Raw genomic sequence first — 18679 nt, 5'->3', positions numbered from 1 at the left:
CGATCTCCTGCACATATTGATTATTTGCGCGTCGTCGCCTTTTGCACGTGAATTACGCAACAAGAACGCGATTCGCCTCCTCCGCGCTCTTTAAACGAACGCGCAGAATCCAACGTGTCGCCCCTCGCGCTTCTCTGAGCTCCCCGGCGATGCAGAGGAGCCGCGCGCTGAACGCGAGTAACCTCGCGCGTTTCACCGAAAATAACCCGAGCACTGCAGCATCAGCATCACCAGCATCACCGGCAGCATCAGCAGCTCCGCGGCGGCGGCGGCGGCGGGGCCGCGGCACAGGTGCGGCTTTTAAAGAGACAGGCGTCCCCAGAACGGCGCGTTCTCAAAACGGCGACGCGTTTTCTTTAAAAGCAAACGGAGACGTTTATTTCATTACCACTTTTTGACGTTACGTCTCGTCCCTCGGCTTGTTCTCCGCTCTCGGACCGCGATTTCAAAAGGAGGGGTAATTGACTCTCGCGGCAGGCTTGGTGGCTCGCGCTCTAGCTCATCTCCGAACGCGACCCTATTACAGAAATACACCTTTAATGGGAACGTTTACCCCCTCTGACTCAGGTCACTGATAGACGCTCTTGGGACCGTTACTTCATGTGGACAACCTAAACATTCTGATGAGATTCGTGTGCGAAAACGGCGCGTCCCTTTAAATATCCATCAAATACTAAGCACAGGAATGATTCAGTTTTCATCCCACCCGATAATCATGTGCGTTATACCAAAAAAAAAACACAACCCCACACCCTTGTGTAAGTCTAGCCTACAATGATTTATGTGAAGTGAAATCGATGCCTTAACATGCTCAGTTTCTGTCTCCATCGACAAAGTCCACTTGACTTCAAAAAAAATGTCCAAGGACGTTTTTGGGGGAGGAAAAATTCTATCGGCAGTATTCAGCGGAGTTATACAGAAATGTCAGAGCCCGAAATATATTATCAAAAGCGCTGCGGGGAATTATACAGAAATATCGGGGTCCATCAAAACATCACGAGCGCCGGGAGTCAGTTGTGCACAAATCATCGTGTACATGTTGTTGTGGCCCTGCAAAATATTATCAACATCACTGAGCAGAGCAGAATTGTTCACAGGTATTAGGGAACCCCCCCCCCCCAACCCAACCCTGGTGTAATTGCAAATGTGTAGCCTAGGCTTAATAGGAGGTCATACGTGTACGCTTGACTTATCCATGCTTTGAATTTGGGTTATCAGGGCGGGCGATAGGTGCACATCTGCGTGCGAGTGGTTAGTAAAAACAGCCTCTGGCTCTTTAATTGGCGCACAGAGACGGAGCCCCCCTGCAGATGTATATGCGCTCCGAACGGAAGGGCTGCCAGTAACGCCCTGCGCCGGAGACCGGCTCACAGCGGACGTGCCGGCGGGCGGGCTGCTCAGCGAGCCTCCGTCCACTGCCTGGGGTCGGGACCAAACCCTTACACACCCACGGTGTCACAATGACACGAGCTTCGCGGCTGAGGGCGTAAAAACGCTGGTTCCGTGCCATCCGGGATTTATTATTAACCTTGAATGCCAAGCAATAAACAGACAGTCCGACTGCGATCTCGAGCCCTGCCTTCGTCCTTCCCTCGAAATGAATCATCATCATCATCATCATGCAGCACTGATTTGGTACTTCGTTGCAGCCGGCGTTGCGGGATTTTGACATTTTCGCGCGAAAGCCGCCTTTCTTTCTTTGATCTTTCTCCGTGGACCGGGTCGTGCGCCTTGCTTGCCTGCCGCCGGGCTCCGGACTCGGGATAAACGCGCGTTCCGCATCGCCCCGCCCCGCCCCGACACCGCGCGGACATGGACCCGCGCGCGCACTGACCGCCGCGGCCCCCGCACGACACGCGCCGGTTTGCGGGACAGAAGTGACAGCAGAGGGACAGCTGAGCATCACTGCACGATACTCACAAGTAATACGACTGTTTCATATGTGCATGTCTTTTATGAAGGCTGAATTTTTTTTTTATTTATTATTTATATATAATATATATGCTATGTATGTATGGAATATACTAATAATTACTAAGTAATAACATTGTGTTGAATTATTTTCACCTGATGTTAATTCTTGCAGTGACATTCAGTGTACCTTTAAAACTGTGTTAATTACGTAAAGCTAATTTGTAATGTGTGTTTTTATTTATGATCATTTTTGAGAATCTGCCACATCATGTTTTTGATGTGGACAGTCAGTGTGTGAACAAGGTGAGCTGTCGTCTCCGTTGTCTCTGGGTCTGGAGGAGAGCGGATGCAGAGCAGACAGGTCCTGATGTAGCACTGGTCTCGCTGTGTGTTCCAGTGCTGTCTGCTTCACGGATCTGTAAGCTGATCAAGATCCTGCATTTTGAAAAGGTTATGTTGCGCAGAGGCCTCTCATCCGGGCCCTGGTCCCCCCCCCTTTCCACAGTTTATTCTTCCTGACAGATGTAGTCTGCTCCATTTATGACTACTGTCTTCAGGCCGATAGCTTACAAGTGCCCAAGTGCCAGAGCATCGCCGTTCAGTGAATTGAGTGAGTGCACAACGCTCTCTAAAATAATTAACAGGTGTCCTACAATAAAAAAAAACCCCTACCGTTTTGTTAGAAGCAACATTACAGGGCTAAGGCTGTCATACATTTTTTTTTTTAAACATTAAGGCTATCGAAAGTTGTCTTTTTGTTCTGTCAAATGTGTTTGCTTATATTACGAGGAACTGTTTCTTGGAGGGAGATTTACTGTAAGTCATTTCCTACGACAGAATTTTACAAAGCAGAACAAATGAGGGCAGTTTGCTAATGACTGGGTACTGATGTCTATACTCATTCTTAATTGCTGGGAAGAATGAATTTAGAAACATGAGAGGACTGTGTCATGACGGCCTCAAGAGACCTGATATCACAAAAGTTGTGATGATTTTTTTTTTTTTTTTTGGGTGGGGGGGGGGGGCGTATGAATTGATGAGGTAATGCAGTTGTAACAAAGCTCTTTCCATCACCGGTGTATATGGACGTGGCACTCTTTGTTGTCCACTGCTTGTTTCTTGCAACACATTCGAAGCCCATATTTACTGTGACACCTTAGACGTTAAAGATATGGCTACATTTTGCTGCCGTGTGTCATCTTGTGCAAGTTAGCGGTGCACAGCCGTTGATCTGATGCACACGGGCGTGGTGACGTTTGGAGGGCAGTCGGCGATTGCGAGCTCACAGTGTAATTAATTTTGCACTTTTCCAACCCGCAGCACTGTATGCGCTGATAGAAGTCGTTCTAATTGGGTAAGTCAAAAAGTATCCGTGATATTGTTTTTTGACGTTTTTACATATATATTGCGGATACTTTGTGACTTGCTGCTTGGTGCATACAAGGGTAATATAGGCCAAAATGCAGTGCTCATCTCAGATGCTGTGGGGTCACAGGAACCCAGCGTGACATGAGACCACAATTCAGAAGTGGCTCTCACGCCATTGTGTCCTGTCCCTGTTTCCGTGGGATGTATCCTGCTAGGGGTTTTTGCAGAGGGAGGTCCAGAACTGTGCTAGACAAAGGAAGAGGTATAAAAAAGCAGCGGAGCTCGACCACTCGGGTGGCTGGTGTCAAGTACCATCTACGGCTGACATCACCACCACGTAGGCCAGCTCCAGCAGGGGAGGGGGGGGTGAGTGTGTTCTAGACTGGGCATCATAAGAAATGGTGGGGTGTATAAGTGCTGCCTGTGGACCGTGGTAGTTGGCACACCAGTATTGTACTGAGGATCTCTTGGGGGTGGCCTGTTTCAGGTCAGCTTTGGTGTGTGAATACTCTGGCTCAGCAGGTAGTGCTGGTGCCCCACAGTACTAGGGCTGTGCATTTGAACATGGCATGGGTGACAATCTAGTGGCTTTTGCACGTTTTCACCATTTTTGCACGAGATTCCTCTGCGTGTGTCTGTTTCTTCCAATGGTCAAAAGAAATGTTGCAAGTAAATTGGGGAATCTAGAACTGATCTTAGTGTGTGTGTGTTACATGACTCTGCCGTACAAGTGGGTGAATGGCATTAGAGATTTTCGTGCAGTGTATCAAGCATTGTAAAACACCTTGGACAAAGACGTGTAGTATCAGTGAGGAACATCCGAAGCTGGAAGGAATCACGAGGGCTTCCCAGTTACACTACAGCGGCCAACACGGGCACAGTACTAGTGGAAACGAATGTTGCATGGCTGGGAAAAATGTAATAACTGCTGGCTTTTTGTATTAGACTAAAATGAGCGTTGTTCCGTATAAGCAATTCATTATTTATTTGCGTTCAAATGGACTTCTTATCCGGTTATCGTTCCATTTACTAAATTATTCGTGCTAAAGTGAATTTGATTAATGTGAAGATGTTTCTTTCTGTGCATTTCAGTGACACAAAGGATATGGCAATAAATCCACTTTATTTAGGTATGTTTCTTTTGTGCCAGTGCTGTTGAAGCAGACATGTAGAACTAGGTGTTAGCATGATGTAACTCTTTCTCAGCAGGACTGTTGTCAAAAAATATATATGAATTGTCACTATAGTGAACTAGGGGACCAAATTGTGTGTTTCTGATAGGCTGATTCAAAATAATGCTAATACAACAGGAGGGGTGTGGTGGGGCAACGGGCTTGGCCAGGACCTGCTCTCTGGTGGGTCTGGGGTTCGAGCCCTGCTTGGGGTGCCCTGCAATGGACTGACATCTCATCCTGGATGTGTTCCCCCCCCAGCTTGGTGCAATCCCGCTTGGGACAAGCAGCTTCAGACAATGTGTGTGTGTGTGTGTTAACACAACAACACATGTATTTGAAGGTGTGGTGGGTTTTGTGAAACTTGAGCTTACCTTTGACTTTCATTAACAAACAGTATATGTAATGTTGTAGATGCTTAGCATCCCTCAGGCCGGGGTTCTACAGACTGTCTGTTTTTGCTATGCTTAGTATGCTAAGTCTGTTGTGCTCCTGTCTCCCATGTCATAACTTTTGTCTCCTCGCACTGACATCCAGGGAATTGCTGGCTCGCAGACATTTTGGTGATTCATCATAATGTTGCATCTTATGTGAAACAGGATCCAAGCGCAGAAGTAGACTGGGGGTTGTGTGTTGGGAGTGGGTATGTGGCAGAGAAGAGCAGAATAAATGGGTATGTGTGTGGCACACAAGTGAGGAGTGAACACATGCAGCTGGTTACCATTTCTCCCTGACACATGTTCCTTGCTACAGTAAACAACCATCTAGTGGCCATGACTCCCATTTGCTTATTTAAACCTCTGGTACACAGTGAGAAGGTACTGACTTACATAGACCGAAAAAGAGAGTGACCAGAGACCACCAACATGCTTATGAACCGTTTATGGTATGAAATCCATCATGAGATCTGGTGTGAAGGAGTTGGACCTAATGATATCCAGAACTAGGTACTATGGCTATGACTCCCTTTTTATTCATTTGGCAGATGCCCATTCAGATTCAGTAACTCATATACTGTGCTGCTTGAAAGTTTGTGAACACACACACACACACACACACACATTTTCAGAACCGCTCGTCCCATATGGGGTCGCGGGGAACCGGAGCCTAACCCGGCAACACAGGGCGTAAGGCCGGATGGGGAGGGGACACACCCAGGACAGGACACCAGTCCACCGCAAGGCACCCCAAGCGGGACTCGAACCCCAGACCCACTGAAGAGCAGGACCCGGTCCAACCCACTGCGCCACGGCACCCCCCAGTTTGTGAACACCTTATGCAATTATAGATTGCCTTAGTTTTACCACGAAATTGTTATTTAATCAGAATCAGTCTTTCTCAGATAAGGTTATGGGTGTGTAATTTCCAATTCTGTATATTGGTTTAAAGGAAACCATGCGTGTAGTAGAACATTGAAGTAGTGCAGGTGCAAAAATAAGTGAACCCCAAGTTGAATTGGTTACACCAAGTAGGTGAGTAGGTGCGTAAATCATAATCATTTTTACATTGTATTTAGTTTTTTTGATATATATAAGTTCATTTTAAGATTTAACATTTAGATTTTGTATGTTCATTTTAATATTTTACGTGAGAGGAATGACAATCCCGTTAGGGTTCACTTACTTTCAAGCAGCACTGCACTGTCAGAGTGTCAGCTTTGAGTTCACAGTTTCATCCCCCGTTTTACAGTTCTGTACCAAAAGAATGAAAAACCACACTGGCTTGGTGAAAACAAGCACAATATACAAGTCCTCTGCTCTGTCTGAATGTAGCTCTCTGTGGGTAAATGATTGATTGATTATTGACTAACAGAAGTGATGGGGTATCACACAGATGTTGCTCTGACTGAGCACAGGAAGGGATTATGTCCTCTCTCTGAAGACTCATAGGCCTGGACCATAACTGCTGTCTCCATAGACTCCAGCTCTGTGTTGCCCATTGTTCCAGTGTGATATAGACACATCCACATAGGCCCTCTGTTCTCACATTAGAATTCCCAGGAGGGGTGGGCGACCACTGGCACTTGGATGCTGAAAAATTTATTTCTCTCCTGTTATCCGTGCCTGGTAGTTTTTTTGTTTTCCTCCCCTCGGCTGCCAGCTGGCTTACTTGTCCAACTTTGTAATACATTTGCGCAGTTTCTCTCACTATCCTCACTGCTCTACATCTCTCTGCTGGGGAGAGCCCTCTATAAAAATAAATTGAGCCGAATTGAAAGTCCATTAGAGCCTTCCAATAAATGGTTGTCAGTAGACAAATGCTTAGACTTTTTCCCCGCTGCATCGTTGCATGGCCGTCCTCCCATTATCAACAGATTAGGAGACTGGAATGAGACACAAGCTGATCCATTGCATTGAAAATAGCTAAATATTAACAATTTCATCAAGAACTGGACAAAAAAGGCTACATGGAACAGAAACCACCTACTCCACTCCACAGTCTGAATGGAGACGTGATATTTTCAAAATATTCCCATTTATCAACAATAATATATGTTGGGCATCATTACATTTCCTTGTTTAGCTGACACTTTTACCCAAACCATCTTAAAATTACTTACCCATTTACTATACAGCTGTGTAATTTTTACTGGAACAATTTAGGGAAAGTGCCTTGCTCAAGGGTACTAGAGACGGAGGTGAAAACTGAACGCGCAACCTTCAGGTCCAAAGGCAGCAGCTCGAACCACAATACTGCCAACTGCCCCCTGTCATGCTGAACTGTTTTTATTTTTTGTTTGTGCAAATATTAAGGCTACAAGAATGAGACAGGCAGGCAGCAGACTCCCTTGTAGTGCAGCATGCCTAAGATGGGGTGGGTAAGTGGCAGCCCTGTATTAATCGCACATCGGTGCCCTTGGTGTCCCTCTGCTGCACAGAAGCAGATAGACAGCAGATAGTTTATAGAAGCGGGTCTTTGGTTTTGATCAGCCGTAATCTGCAGTGCTTTGCCAAATTGATGCACGTGCCTCTGTGCTCCTAAAACATGCATTTATCCAGAGAAAATCTGCATTTTACAATATACTATCCCAGGCTGAAGGAAATTCTTGACAAAGTTTTCAGACAATCATCCCAGAATAAGGGATATGGAGATTGTGTAATTTTTCATGGTCGAAGACATACTGCAATAGTTTGTTCTGTTTTTTGATCATTTTGAACCATAATCAGCATGTATTCTAGCTTTTTTTTTCTAGTGAGAGCTAATAACATATTTTAGGATGAAAATGGTTTGCTTTCATACTGTGTAAAATGTATTTTCTGAGTGAATCCATTGCTGAGTGTCTGATGTATGTGATGAATCTTTGGTGTCATATAAGGGGATACACACACACGCACACATATTCTGCCACCCATTTCTGCCAGGGACACTGCTAAATCTACAGTGTAACAGAGAAAAAAGGCAGTGAGACTTATACAAGCATCTGAATCATAAAGTTACAGTCCAAACTCAATGAAATGAATATCAAACATATGCGCAGAATATGTTGCACTCGTCAATAATCACCTTTTCAACATAACACACAAATCTGTAGACATGAGCTGCTGTTTCTCAGTCTGTTGCGTGGAAGAATTGTGGAATAATACAGATTTAAATTTCTTTTACTGTCTGGAATAAGTTACACACGCACACTGGCTGAAGCCACTTTTCCCTAGCGGGGTCACGGCGAACCGGAGCCTAGCCAGGCAGTGCAGGGTGTGGGGCTGGAGGGTGAGGGGACACACACAGGATGGGACACACCCAGGACGGGACGGCAGTCTGTCACAAGGCTCCCCAAGCAGGACTTGAGCCCCAGACTCACCACAGATCAGGACCCGGCCAAACCCACTGCGCCACCGCACCCCCCTTGGAGTAAATTAATGAATTAAAATATATTTTCGCTGTACACCCGTGGTACGAGTTCTAAAGAAATTATAGAAAAACAATTCTATGCCGTGTATCTTAAAACTGCATACAATGGAATTTCAATCTGCTCTATGGCATTTTTATGAAATCTGTCAACATAAGAGTAATTATTCCCATTTCTCCTCTTTTCTAGCACATTGGTATGGCTGAGAAATCTCTGGAGCCTGGAACTGTTTCCATTCCCATGGAGGAGACTATACGCAATGGGGGAGGCCAAGAGCCACCGCTGCTGACGCACCTAAAGAAGGTGGAGAACCACATCACAGAGGCCCAGCGTTTCTCCCACCTCCCCCGCCGCTCCGCTGTGGACCTGGAGTTCATTGACCTGTCCTACACCATCCGTGAGGGGCCCTGGTGGAGGAGGAGAGGTAGGACGTCCTAGGAAGAAGTCAACGCTTTAAAAAAGGAGTTCCACTGGTGGCTGTGCGTAGTATGAGTCACTCTACAGAGGAGTCGTTGTAATACCTCACCCGTTGTTTGCTGTTTTTTTGGCCTTGCGTTTTTGGGATTGTTTTCAAGTAACCTCCCAATGCAGTAAAAATATAGAAGCATAGAATACAGAAAATAAAGAACACTTCATATAGAAAACCTTCTATATTTGTCACGGTGTACTCAGAAAGCCAGTTGATGGACTCGATAGCAGGTGCGTCTTTATTAGTCGAGGGCAGGCGAGAGAATGGTCAGGGACAGGCGAGGGTCGGTGGATCTTTGTACTTCGTTTCGGGGAACACACGGAAGCCAGAGTCAGGAGAACGTAAGCGGAGGGTCAAAAGAGCAGGTGAGCAATCCACAGGAACAGAGGGGAATGAGGGAGGTAAACTGGGTACAGGACTGGAAGCGATGTCGAAGCGCTGCATTTTCTCTCGTTGAGGTTCCGCGGTGTGGAGTGTCCGGGCGGCCTCTTTATACCCTGCCTCCTTGAGTAGTCACAGGTGCAATCGTTGGGTATGTGGTTGGGGGCGTAACAATATAGAAATTCTTACAAAAATGTATTTGTGTAGATGGTCATCTCAAATAGGTATTCTTTTTCGAGTAACAGATTTTGCATTTTGGATGGATAATTTGTGGTTTATTATTACTTTATGCGGTTATCCAAAGCAACTTTACCCATTTGTACATCTAGATGTATGAACTACATCAGCAGCATTTCAGTCTAAGCAATTTTCTCCTCATCCCCTTCTGAGAGATTAAGTATCAACCACAAATTCTTGTCCTTAACAAATATGCTGTTATTACTGCTACTAATGGTGTAATAATGACCTCTCCTCTGAGATTGGCGTTCTTTTTCCCTTTGACACAATAAAATAAAGGACAAATCAGAAACATGGGGAGATTACTGTTGCTTCTTGTCTTTGTCTTCACCAGATTATACTTTTCCCTGGTAGAGCATGTGTAACCACTGTCATAATTTCCTTTTACCCAGAAACCTCCAAGCCTATGTAATGGGCATTCCTTCCCACACCCCCGCATGCCCTGATGCATTGTCACCGCTGCCTTCTTTTGGCAATCTTCTTCACGCCAGAAATGTCCAGTGCAGATAACTACACCTACAGACAGGAGCTGTAACTGTAATCCCCAGTCTCCTCTGCACTGTCACAAGTTCTCCTGAATCTGCGTTCTTCTTGAGGGTCTTCAACAGAAAAAAATGACGGCCTTAATGGTTCTGTGTGAGAAAGCTGAATAAGCATCTCTCTTAGATACTTATTTATGGGTCTGTTATTACTGTTTGTTTTCTTTGCTACATGAAAGAGCATTAGATGAACATTATCGCTTGCAAACACACAAAAGTACATGATGGAATGTTAGATAATGATAAATAATCATTTTTGCAGACTATGTATAGTCTGAATTAAAGGTGTTTCATTGCTATTGATGATCTCCGGCACAGACACTGTACAGCATTATCAATAACTGTTGTGTTGGGAAAGTATTGTTGGTTATATCTGTACCTGCTCCTCCAACCCTCGCAGGCTACAAGGCCTTGCTCAAGTGTCTGTCGGGGAGGTTCTGCAGTCGGGAGCTGATTGGCATCATGGGGCCCTCGGGGGCCGGCAAGTCCACCCTTATGAACATCCTGGCTGGGTACAGGTGAGTTTTGGGGCCACGATGGACGCTCTTTAAAAACTACGCTTCAGGACTACAGGCAGTGAAGGTAGAGTTTGATCCCAGCAGGCTGGCTGGTTTTTGGTGAGGTCTATTCCAGAACAAAGGTCACCACTGGGGTATTGATTGTGATGTGTTCACTGGCAGGGAGACAGGAATGAAAGGGCAGATCCTGGTGAACGGGAAGCCCCGGGATCTGCGTACCTTTCGTAAGATGTCTTGCTACATCATGCAAGATGACATGCTGCTGCCACACCTCACCACACGAGAAGCCATGATGGTAAGATCCCTTTAATGAGATCAGGATTTGATGCTCATCAGTCTTTTGCATGCAGGAGAGCTGGAACTTTTATTGTCAGTGATGCTGAGAATTATGTATAACAAGAAGTAGACTGTCCTCTGCTGGTTATATTTGTGCACATCATGCAATGTTAGTTTAGTCTTTTTTTTTAAATCAGTATTATTGTGATGTAATATAGTGTTTAAGATCTGTAGTCTGTTTTTGCTAAGTTGTCTTAGTGTACTTTTTCTTACAAGATATGCAATGAAATGTAATTTCCTTCTTACATTCAGGTGTCTGCTAACCTAAAGCTTAATGAGAGCATGGATGTGAAAAAAGAGTTGGTAAGTTGATGGTGAATGAGCAACTGTTACACTGTAATCCTTCATACATTGGGCAATCAGAAATCTCATCTTATGTTTTTAAGGCTAACCTATATGTAACAATCAAAAAAACCTTAAAAATACATCCTTCAATGTATTCACTGGCTAGATTCTGTGAAAACATCAAAAAAGGCTATAATGAATGGGAAATTAACAGGGACTTTTGTTTGTTCTGTTTTCATCAACTGCTTATACAGTGCAGGGTCTAAGTGGTCTGTAGTCTTTATAAAAAGTATCAGGCACACAGTATGATACAGCATGGATGAGATGCCAGGCCATCACAAGATTTTCATTTCATTGTCTTTCATTTACGTGAAACAATACTAATGTTCAGCCTACTTGATAATGACTGAAAATAAAAAAAAATGAAATTTCCACACTCTCTGCAATGTGCTCTGCTTTATACATGCAAGATAGTTCCTTATTCCTCCTGCACATCAGGTAAAATAAGAGAATGAAATGGTGAATGAATGGAATGTGTCTCATTTGGAACTGGCAAGACAACAAAACTGGTTACAGGGATGGGACTGAGTCATCACGTAAGCGCAACATTCGTCTGCATCTGGGACTTTTTGGTGTGCTTTATTACCTATAAAATGGAAAAAGAGTAATAATAGATATGTACCTCTGTTTATCTGTTGGGTAGTTTCTGCAAAAGTCTCAGATATAGCCACTTCCGGAGCGATAACTGGGAATTAGGACTTCCAGGTGGGTCTGTTAGGTTTTGGCTGGCCAGACTGAATGTTGCCTGCCCATGCCAGCTGGCCGGCTGTCGTAAAGCATTCAGGTTTCACTCACAGCCTAAATACTACATTGCACAGCCAAGTCTGTATCTGCAGTAATTTTGGGAAATGAGTGTAATAAAATAGACATCGATGTAAACATGAGCCCAGGTGCAGAGTTTCATTTAAAAGAGCGAATAGTGCAGGTGATGGGTGGTGAACTTGAGGACAAACACTGAAGGTGTGGTGACTTGGGAACGAGAAGGAGTGTGAACTCAGAACGGGAACATCGAGGACATGGGCGTGCTGTTGTATTCACGGTGCTTCTTGAACACAGGTTAGTAGGTGTGTATTGTCTTTTGAGATCCTACTGCGTCTGTCTGTGCTGCTCTCCTTTTTGTGGGGTGAGCTGATGGTGAGCAGGTACCAGTGATTGAGTGGAGGTATGAAGGGAGTTGTATTCATGAGGAAAGGCCTCTTTCAATTGGGTAAACTTGTAATTTGTCACGTGGTGACTCTATGAATTTGGATTTTGAAGTGAATTTCACCAACAGACAGAGAGACTTAGATGTCCACAGCATTATTAAAAGTACATATGGAAATAAAATATTCAGTGTTGACAGCTGTGGGGCAGAGGAGGCCACATGCATGGGATAGAGGCCCAGGACCTGGATATAGCTTTAATAAAAAAAAAATAGGTTCTAAGACTGTTTATTTTAACATTTTATTACCTCTGAGCTATATTAAAGGTAACTTAAAGTGACAGCATTCATGGTTAGCTGATACTTTTCTCCAAAACAATTTACAATGTTAAGGTACTGACAAATATTTACCCAATTTTACAGCTGGGTAATCTTATTGAAGCAATTCAGGGTCAGTACCTTCCTCAAGGGTAGTACAGGTGGAGGTGGGAATCAAACCTGCAACCTGTGGGTCCAAAACTATTAGCTCTAAACACTATGCTACTAGCTGTCTGCCTAGCAACCCCTCTTCACTTTTATTTCAGTGCCAACTGTTGTACACAAACATGCATCAGGAGGCAGGAGGTGTAAAAACTGTGAGCTCAGAAGCATAAGGAGTCAAGGAATCCTGTACTTCTATTGGGATTTCTGTTCTGTCTGATTGCATTGTGCTGCCAACTAAAGGCAGAAGCATGAAGAAGATGCAATTAAAAATAGACATGGGAAATACAGGCAATATTCATAACTTCCAAAATTTCAACGTTCATAGCACGAGGTGCCAGTGTAGCGTCATCAGCTCTGTCACATGTGAAAACTCAGATTCGTACTAGCCAATGTCATGTATCCAAAAGAGTTTCTCTCCTGTTCTGCAAAGTTGTCTCAGTGCATGTTTCTGCCAGGTGAAGGAAATCCTGACAGCACTGGGATTAGAAGAGTGTGTTCACACCCGCACCACCTCGCTTTCGGGGGGCCAACGCAAGCGTCTGGCCATCGCCCTAGAGCTGGTCAACAATCCCCCTGTTTTGTTCTTTGATGAGCCTACCAGGTAAGAAAAAATAAAACATGGATTTGGCTATTAGGGGACCCAGTGACAGAGGAAGTTTTCCTTTGTAAATGTGTGTAAATTTGTGTTCAGCTCTCAACAACTGAAAAAAATTACCATTTAAAACTTGACAAAATATTCATGATGCTTCATCAGATATGTAGGGTCCATTGTACAACAATTCTGAAAGCCTAGAATTCAAGGCTCAAAAGAACTGCCTCTTACCCTCTCTATATTGCCATACGATTTTGCGAAAGCTCATACAGCGTTGTAGTACTGAAATGTACTTGAGTGTGTCCTGCATCCCCCGTCTTTGTGTCCTGGGTGATCTCAGCGGCTTGGACAGCACCTCCTGCATCCAGGTGGTCTCCCTCATGAGGTCCTTGGCCCAGGGTGGACGAACCATCATCTGTACCATCCACCAACCCAGCGCCAAGCTCTTCGAGATGTTTGATAAGGTGAAGGTCACCCCCCATCCTTGAGTACTGTGAGACTCTACGTCTCCAGTGTCTCTGTCTCATCCCTGTTTGTGTCCACCCCTAGCTTTACATTCTGAGCCAGGGCCAGTGCATCTATAAGGGGACTGTACCATACCTCATCCCCTACCTGAAGAGTCTGGGCCTCCACTGCCCCACTTACCACAACCCTGCTGATTTCAGTGAGTGGACCAGGATGCATAAATGATCTGAATATGTTCGTAAGAAGCTGTTTGAAAGGAAAAGAGGTTACCTTGTGTACGGCCTCTGAACTAGTGAATTCTTCATTGTTTTACTCCTTGTCTCCTGCTAAGTCATTGAGGTGGCCTCAGGCGAGTATGGAGATCTGAACCCTGTGCTGTTTGAGGCTGTCCAGGGAGGACTCTGCTCAGGAGAGGGGAAGAAAAATTCCAGTGATAAGAATGATCCTGCCTCTTCCAGCCTTTCCCAGTGTCACAATGTGAGTTCATTGAAATGACCCTGCTTCCTCCAGCATCGTACTGTAAAAGCTCGTAACATACATACTGAAGTTATCTTGTTTTCCTTTTGTTACCTCACTGTACTAACCAGACCTATCACCCTCTGCTTATCTGTTTAGGATTCAGGGTACATTGAGAAACATACATTTACAACAAGCACCCTGACTCAGTTCTGTATTCTGTTCGAGAGGACTTTCATCACCATCTGTAGGGACACGGTATGTGGTCTTAGACACATAAGTTTGATTTTCTCCAATATATTGACCTTGTAAAAATGCTCCTATTGTAAATGACTATTTAATTTTTGTGTTCAGGTGCTGACCCACCTCAGGGTGATGTCCCACATTTGCATTGGGGTGCTGATTGGCCTGTTGTATCTCAACATCGGCAATGATGCCAGCAAGGTCTTCAATAACACCGGATTTCTCTTCTTCTCCATGCTTTTCCTCATGTTCGCCGCTCTGATGCCCACTGTGCTGACATGTGAGATGCAAGGGTGAATGGGTGGGGCCTAAAAGAGAGGGTGGTTTCTGTGACTGGAAAAAGGCAGCATCTAAACAGAAGACACAGTAGACAAGAGGTTCACAAAAAAAGAGCAAGGATGACAGGATTTTTCCTTGAACTCCTTTATGTACTGCATGTAAAAAAATGACTGTCAAGTGATATATCTCTGAAGTTATACAGCTCTTTCCAAGCTTAAAATGTTATATATTGATGGAAAGCAAAATGTTATTTTTCGGCAGTCCCCCTCGAGATGTCTGTGTTCTTAAGGGAGCACCTCAACTACTGGTACAGCCTGAAAGCCTATTACCTGGCCAAGACAATGGCAGATATTCCATTCCAGGTGAGCTGGAACCAGAGGAACACGCTAAGTTTATCTGTTGCATGGCTCGTAAATTCAGGCTAACCCTCTCTTTGGCTCTTCCTCAGGTCATCTGTCCCATCATGTACTGCAGCATTGTCTATTGGATGACTGAGCAGCCCCCAGAGGCCAGCCGCTACCTGCTCTTCATGGCTCTGTCCACCTCTACAGCCCTTGTAGCCCAGTCCCTGGGGCTCCTGATTGGAGCAGCATCTACCTCCCTTCAGGTAGGCCTAGCTCACTGACTAAATACTGACTTTAAACCATGTGCTTGCTGAAGATGCCCCTCAGGAACAACACCTGAGACATTTTCTCTTTTCAGGTGGCTACCTTTGTAGGTCCTGTCACAGCAATCCCAGTTCTCCTCTTCTCTGGCTTCTTCGTAAACTTTGACACCATCCCCAAATACCTCCAGTGGATTTCGTATGTGTCCTACGTCAGGTGTGTCTAAAAGCAAAAGTTTCAGCCTTAGTTTCATTGCATGGAGTAACAAGGGATTTCTAAGAGCTCATCAGCCAGACATCAATGGAACATGCTGCCTTGTCATTCACCGTTGTGCTTAATCTCCTAACAGCTGAAATCCATTTACATATTGACATGAGCAAGGGATGCATGTATCCAGGACCAGTGTTATTTTTGAAGCCGAAAAAACAAACAGAAAAAGAGCTTAACCCCTACTTCCACAAACCTGAGCTTCCACTGTCTTTTCCCCAGGTATGGCTTCGAGGGTGTGATCCTGTCCATCTATGGAATGAATCGCTCTGAGCTGGAATGTCCAACCAAGACATGCAAGTTCCAGAAACCGGAAGAGGTCTTGCAGCTGCTTGATGTGGAGGACGCCAAGCTTTATGTGGACTTCATGGTACTTGGCATCTTTTTTCTGGTGCTGAGGCTGGCTACATACTTAGTGCTACGCTATAAGGTCAAGTCTGTGCGATAGGCCCTCCACAGCTCTGTCCTCTCTTATCCAGGCCTTGTTCACATTGGTAGAAAGCAGTCAGTCACCAATGGTTTCCATGTTATCTTTTATACCTTCAGTAAGTGGGCTGTCACGTTTTGAACACTTCCTCAATTAGTGTTTGATTTTTACACTTGTGGACTCTGGCTGGACTCAGATGGTTTTAGGGGGAGAAACTGAGCAAATCATCAGAAACTTATTTCTTCCTGGCAACTTTCATTATGTTCAGCATCACTGAGACCAAGGCTGAACAAATGGAGCTTCTTTTAGAGAACGGTTTAAGTGGGACTATCTAGAGGAATAAGTGATGGTATGGAGAAGCATCAGTACAATCATTTAATGTGCTGCCAATCTGGTACAGAGAATTGTAGTCACTGGTTCAAAGAAATTTATGCCTTATGATTAAAAGATACTGCATTTGATCAGTGATATTTCTGTATTGTATCTACTGTCAGAACCCTAAATATGTTAAAAGACTAACTGCTTGAATACTGACTGAATATGAGTAGTCCTTGAATAGTCCTCCCACTTTTAAATATATTTTTAGTATTATTAAATTATCAGTCACTTTAACAGAAATTTTATTTTTATTTAAAAAGAACAAAAATACTGACTTTTAAGTTTTTTTTTAGAATTTCGCCTTTCAGAGAAAATCTTCACATACTGAAGTTGTGATCATTTAGTTATCTTGAAAAAGTAATAAAAACTGGACATCTTGCCGATAATTTTTTAGAACAGTCAGTCGGACTGCAGTAAATGCTCATTTCAGAGTTGATTAGAAATGCAGAGATTAAGACCACTTGCGGTTTGAACCTGTTATCCCCTTGCAAACAGAATGACGGACTCCAAAATTCCTCTTGTAAATGATCTTGTGAATCACAACTTGGTATTAACTGAAGGTAAATGAATGTGCAGCAATTATTTCATGTCATTTTTGTTTGTCTTTTTGTATGATGATGTACAAATAGCAAAGGCTGTTGTATTTAAAGGGAAACAAATGTTGCCAGACTAAGCAAGCTAGCAAGACAGCATGTGGACTGCCCTGCTATTCCCATTTGATCACCTCCAGCGCACCTCAACGTCTTGTTTCTGCACTCACATTCAAACACATGCAACACGTGGACACACATGCACGCACACACACATGCTGTGCTTATATACATACGTCCCTATATGCTTCAGCGCAATGCAGACATATTGAAAACCAATAGATTTTATTGCTATGAAAAGATTATATGAATTCATATCCCTCATTAAAATGCCAGTAATGACATGAATATATAATGATTGTACAGCAAGTATGTTATGGTCTAAACATGTACATAGGCACTTTTGTTTTGCCTTATGTGTGTTGTATTTTTTATTTTTCCCTATTAGCTGTCAGCTGAAATTAGCTGTGATTGCAGGGTAACTATAGAAGGTAATACTGTGTAATCCGTTGAACGGTTGGCAGATCTGCAATGACATGTTAATTCAATAAACATGTTGTATGTAATTACAAAAATCAGTTAACAACGTTGTTACAAATCTGATGCAGAATTGCTAAATCTGAATTACATTATAGGTCTAAAAAGTTTGCGTTTACATTATTACCCTGTTTTTAGCTGATGCATTTTTCTAAGGTGACTGACAATGTTGAACGATTTCACAGTGACGTTTATGCAGCAGGATTTTACTGGACATTTTTACCGGATCAGTTGCGGGCAAGTATTTTCATCAATGGTACTACAGCAGGAGCAGGATTCAAACCAATGACTTTCAGAGCGCAAGGTGACAGTCCAAAATGCTGTGCTACCTGCTGCCCGATATGTTCTACACAGCCATTGTATCAGCCCATCCATTTTCTTGAAGAACCTCTCATACTAAATTTAAGTATGAGAAATAGGTCTGAATAGCTTAAAAAAGGACCGCCAACTCCAAATGATTCTTCCTATAAATTCCAATTAACCCTGTAACTGAAGGTATATAAGAACCAGCAGCCTGTGTTACATGGTTAAGGAGTTTGACAGGAGAATTTAACAGCAGCACTCCCAGGGAGTTTAACATGTTCTAATGAGAGCACAGTGGAAACATGCTGAACCACAGGCATGTATCACACTTTCCAGCATGCTCTAGCATGCGCTCCCATGCACTCCCATGTCTGTTCACGAAAATAACCGAATGTGAAAGTAAGTGAAATAATGTTATCTGTACTGTTACAAGCAGCTGTAATACCTTATTCATTTTTAGTTGCAAAGGTGTGTAGTGGTCTTCACTTATGACCATGTTTGTTCTTGTTAGTACGTGTTAGTATTTGCTTCCAGATGGATCAGGAGTGTAGATAGTTTTATGCTATCTTAGTGCAATGCCCACTTTTGAAACTGTCATCCTTAAGCAATCTAAATGATGATGATGATGATGATGATGATGAAAAGAAATAACTCTTGCTCATTCATTGTTCTGTTCTTTTCTGGGAAAAGATCAATAGCCCGCTGTCTGAAAAGAAAATGTGCTATGCTGTCTGACTGTTACCTTACAGTTTGACCCACTATCTGCCAAGGAAGAAAACACTGATGT

General features: G+C 43.8%; 1 protein-coding gene across 2 annotated transcripts; it reads left to right on the top strand.

Annotated features, from left to right (window-relative positions):
• Positions 1–267: 267 nt before the first annotated feature.
• LOC108936254 (ATP-binding cassette sub-family G member 4-like) lies at positions 268–16646 on the top strand. 2 transcript variants are annotated; one of them, XM_018755531.2, is made up of 15 exons: positions 268–291; positions 8491–8725; positions 10328–10445; positions 10608–10740; positions 11034–11084; positions 13206–13351; positions 13683–13806; positions 13892–14006; positions 14139–14284; positions 14423–14521; positions 14618–14786; positions 15047–15147; positions 15234–15392; positions 15488–15606; positions 15880–16646. In XM_018755531.2, exons 2-15 carry the CDS (start codon positions 8500–8502, stop codon positions 16103–16105), a joined length of 1932 nt encoding a protein of 643 aa, XP_018611047.1. In that variant the 5' UTR covers positions 268–291; positions 8491–8499; the 3' UTR covers positions 16106–16646. The 2 variants fall into 2 exon arrangements, with proteins under 2 accessions (XP_018611047.1, XP_018611048.1); XM_018755532.2 differs by lacking the exon at positions 268–291 and adding an exon at positions 1831–1922.
• Positions 16647–18679: the final 2033 nt, after the last annotated feature.

This window comes from Scleropages formosus, chromosome 4 (genome assembly GCF_900964775.1).
Source record: "Scleropages formosus chromosome 4, fSclFor1.1, whole genome shotgun sequence".
NCBI classification, from domain to species: domain Eukaryota; kingdom Metazoa; phylum Chordata; class Actinopteri; order Osteoglossiformes; family Osteoglossidae; genus Scleropages; species Scleropages formosus.
This window is presented reverse-complemented; position numbering and strand designations above follow the sequence as displayed.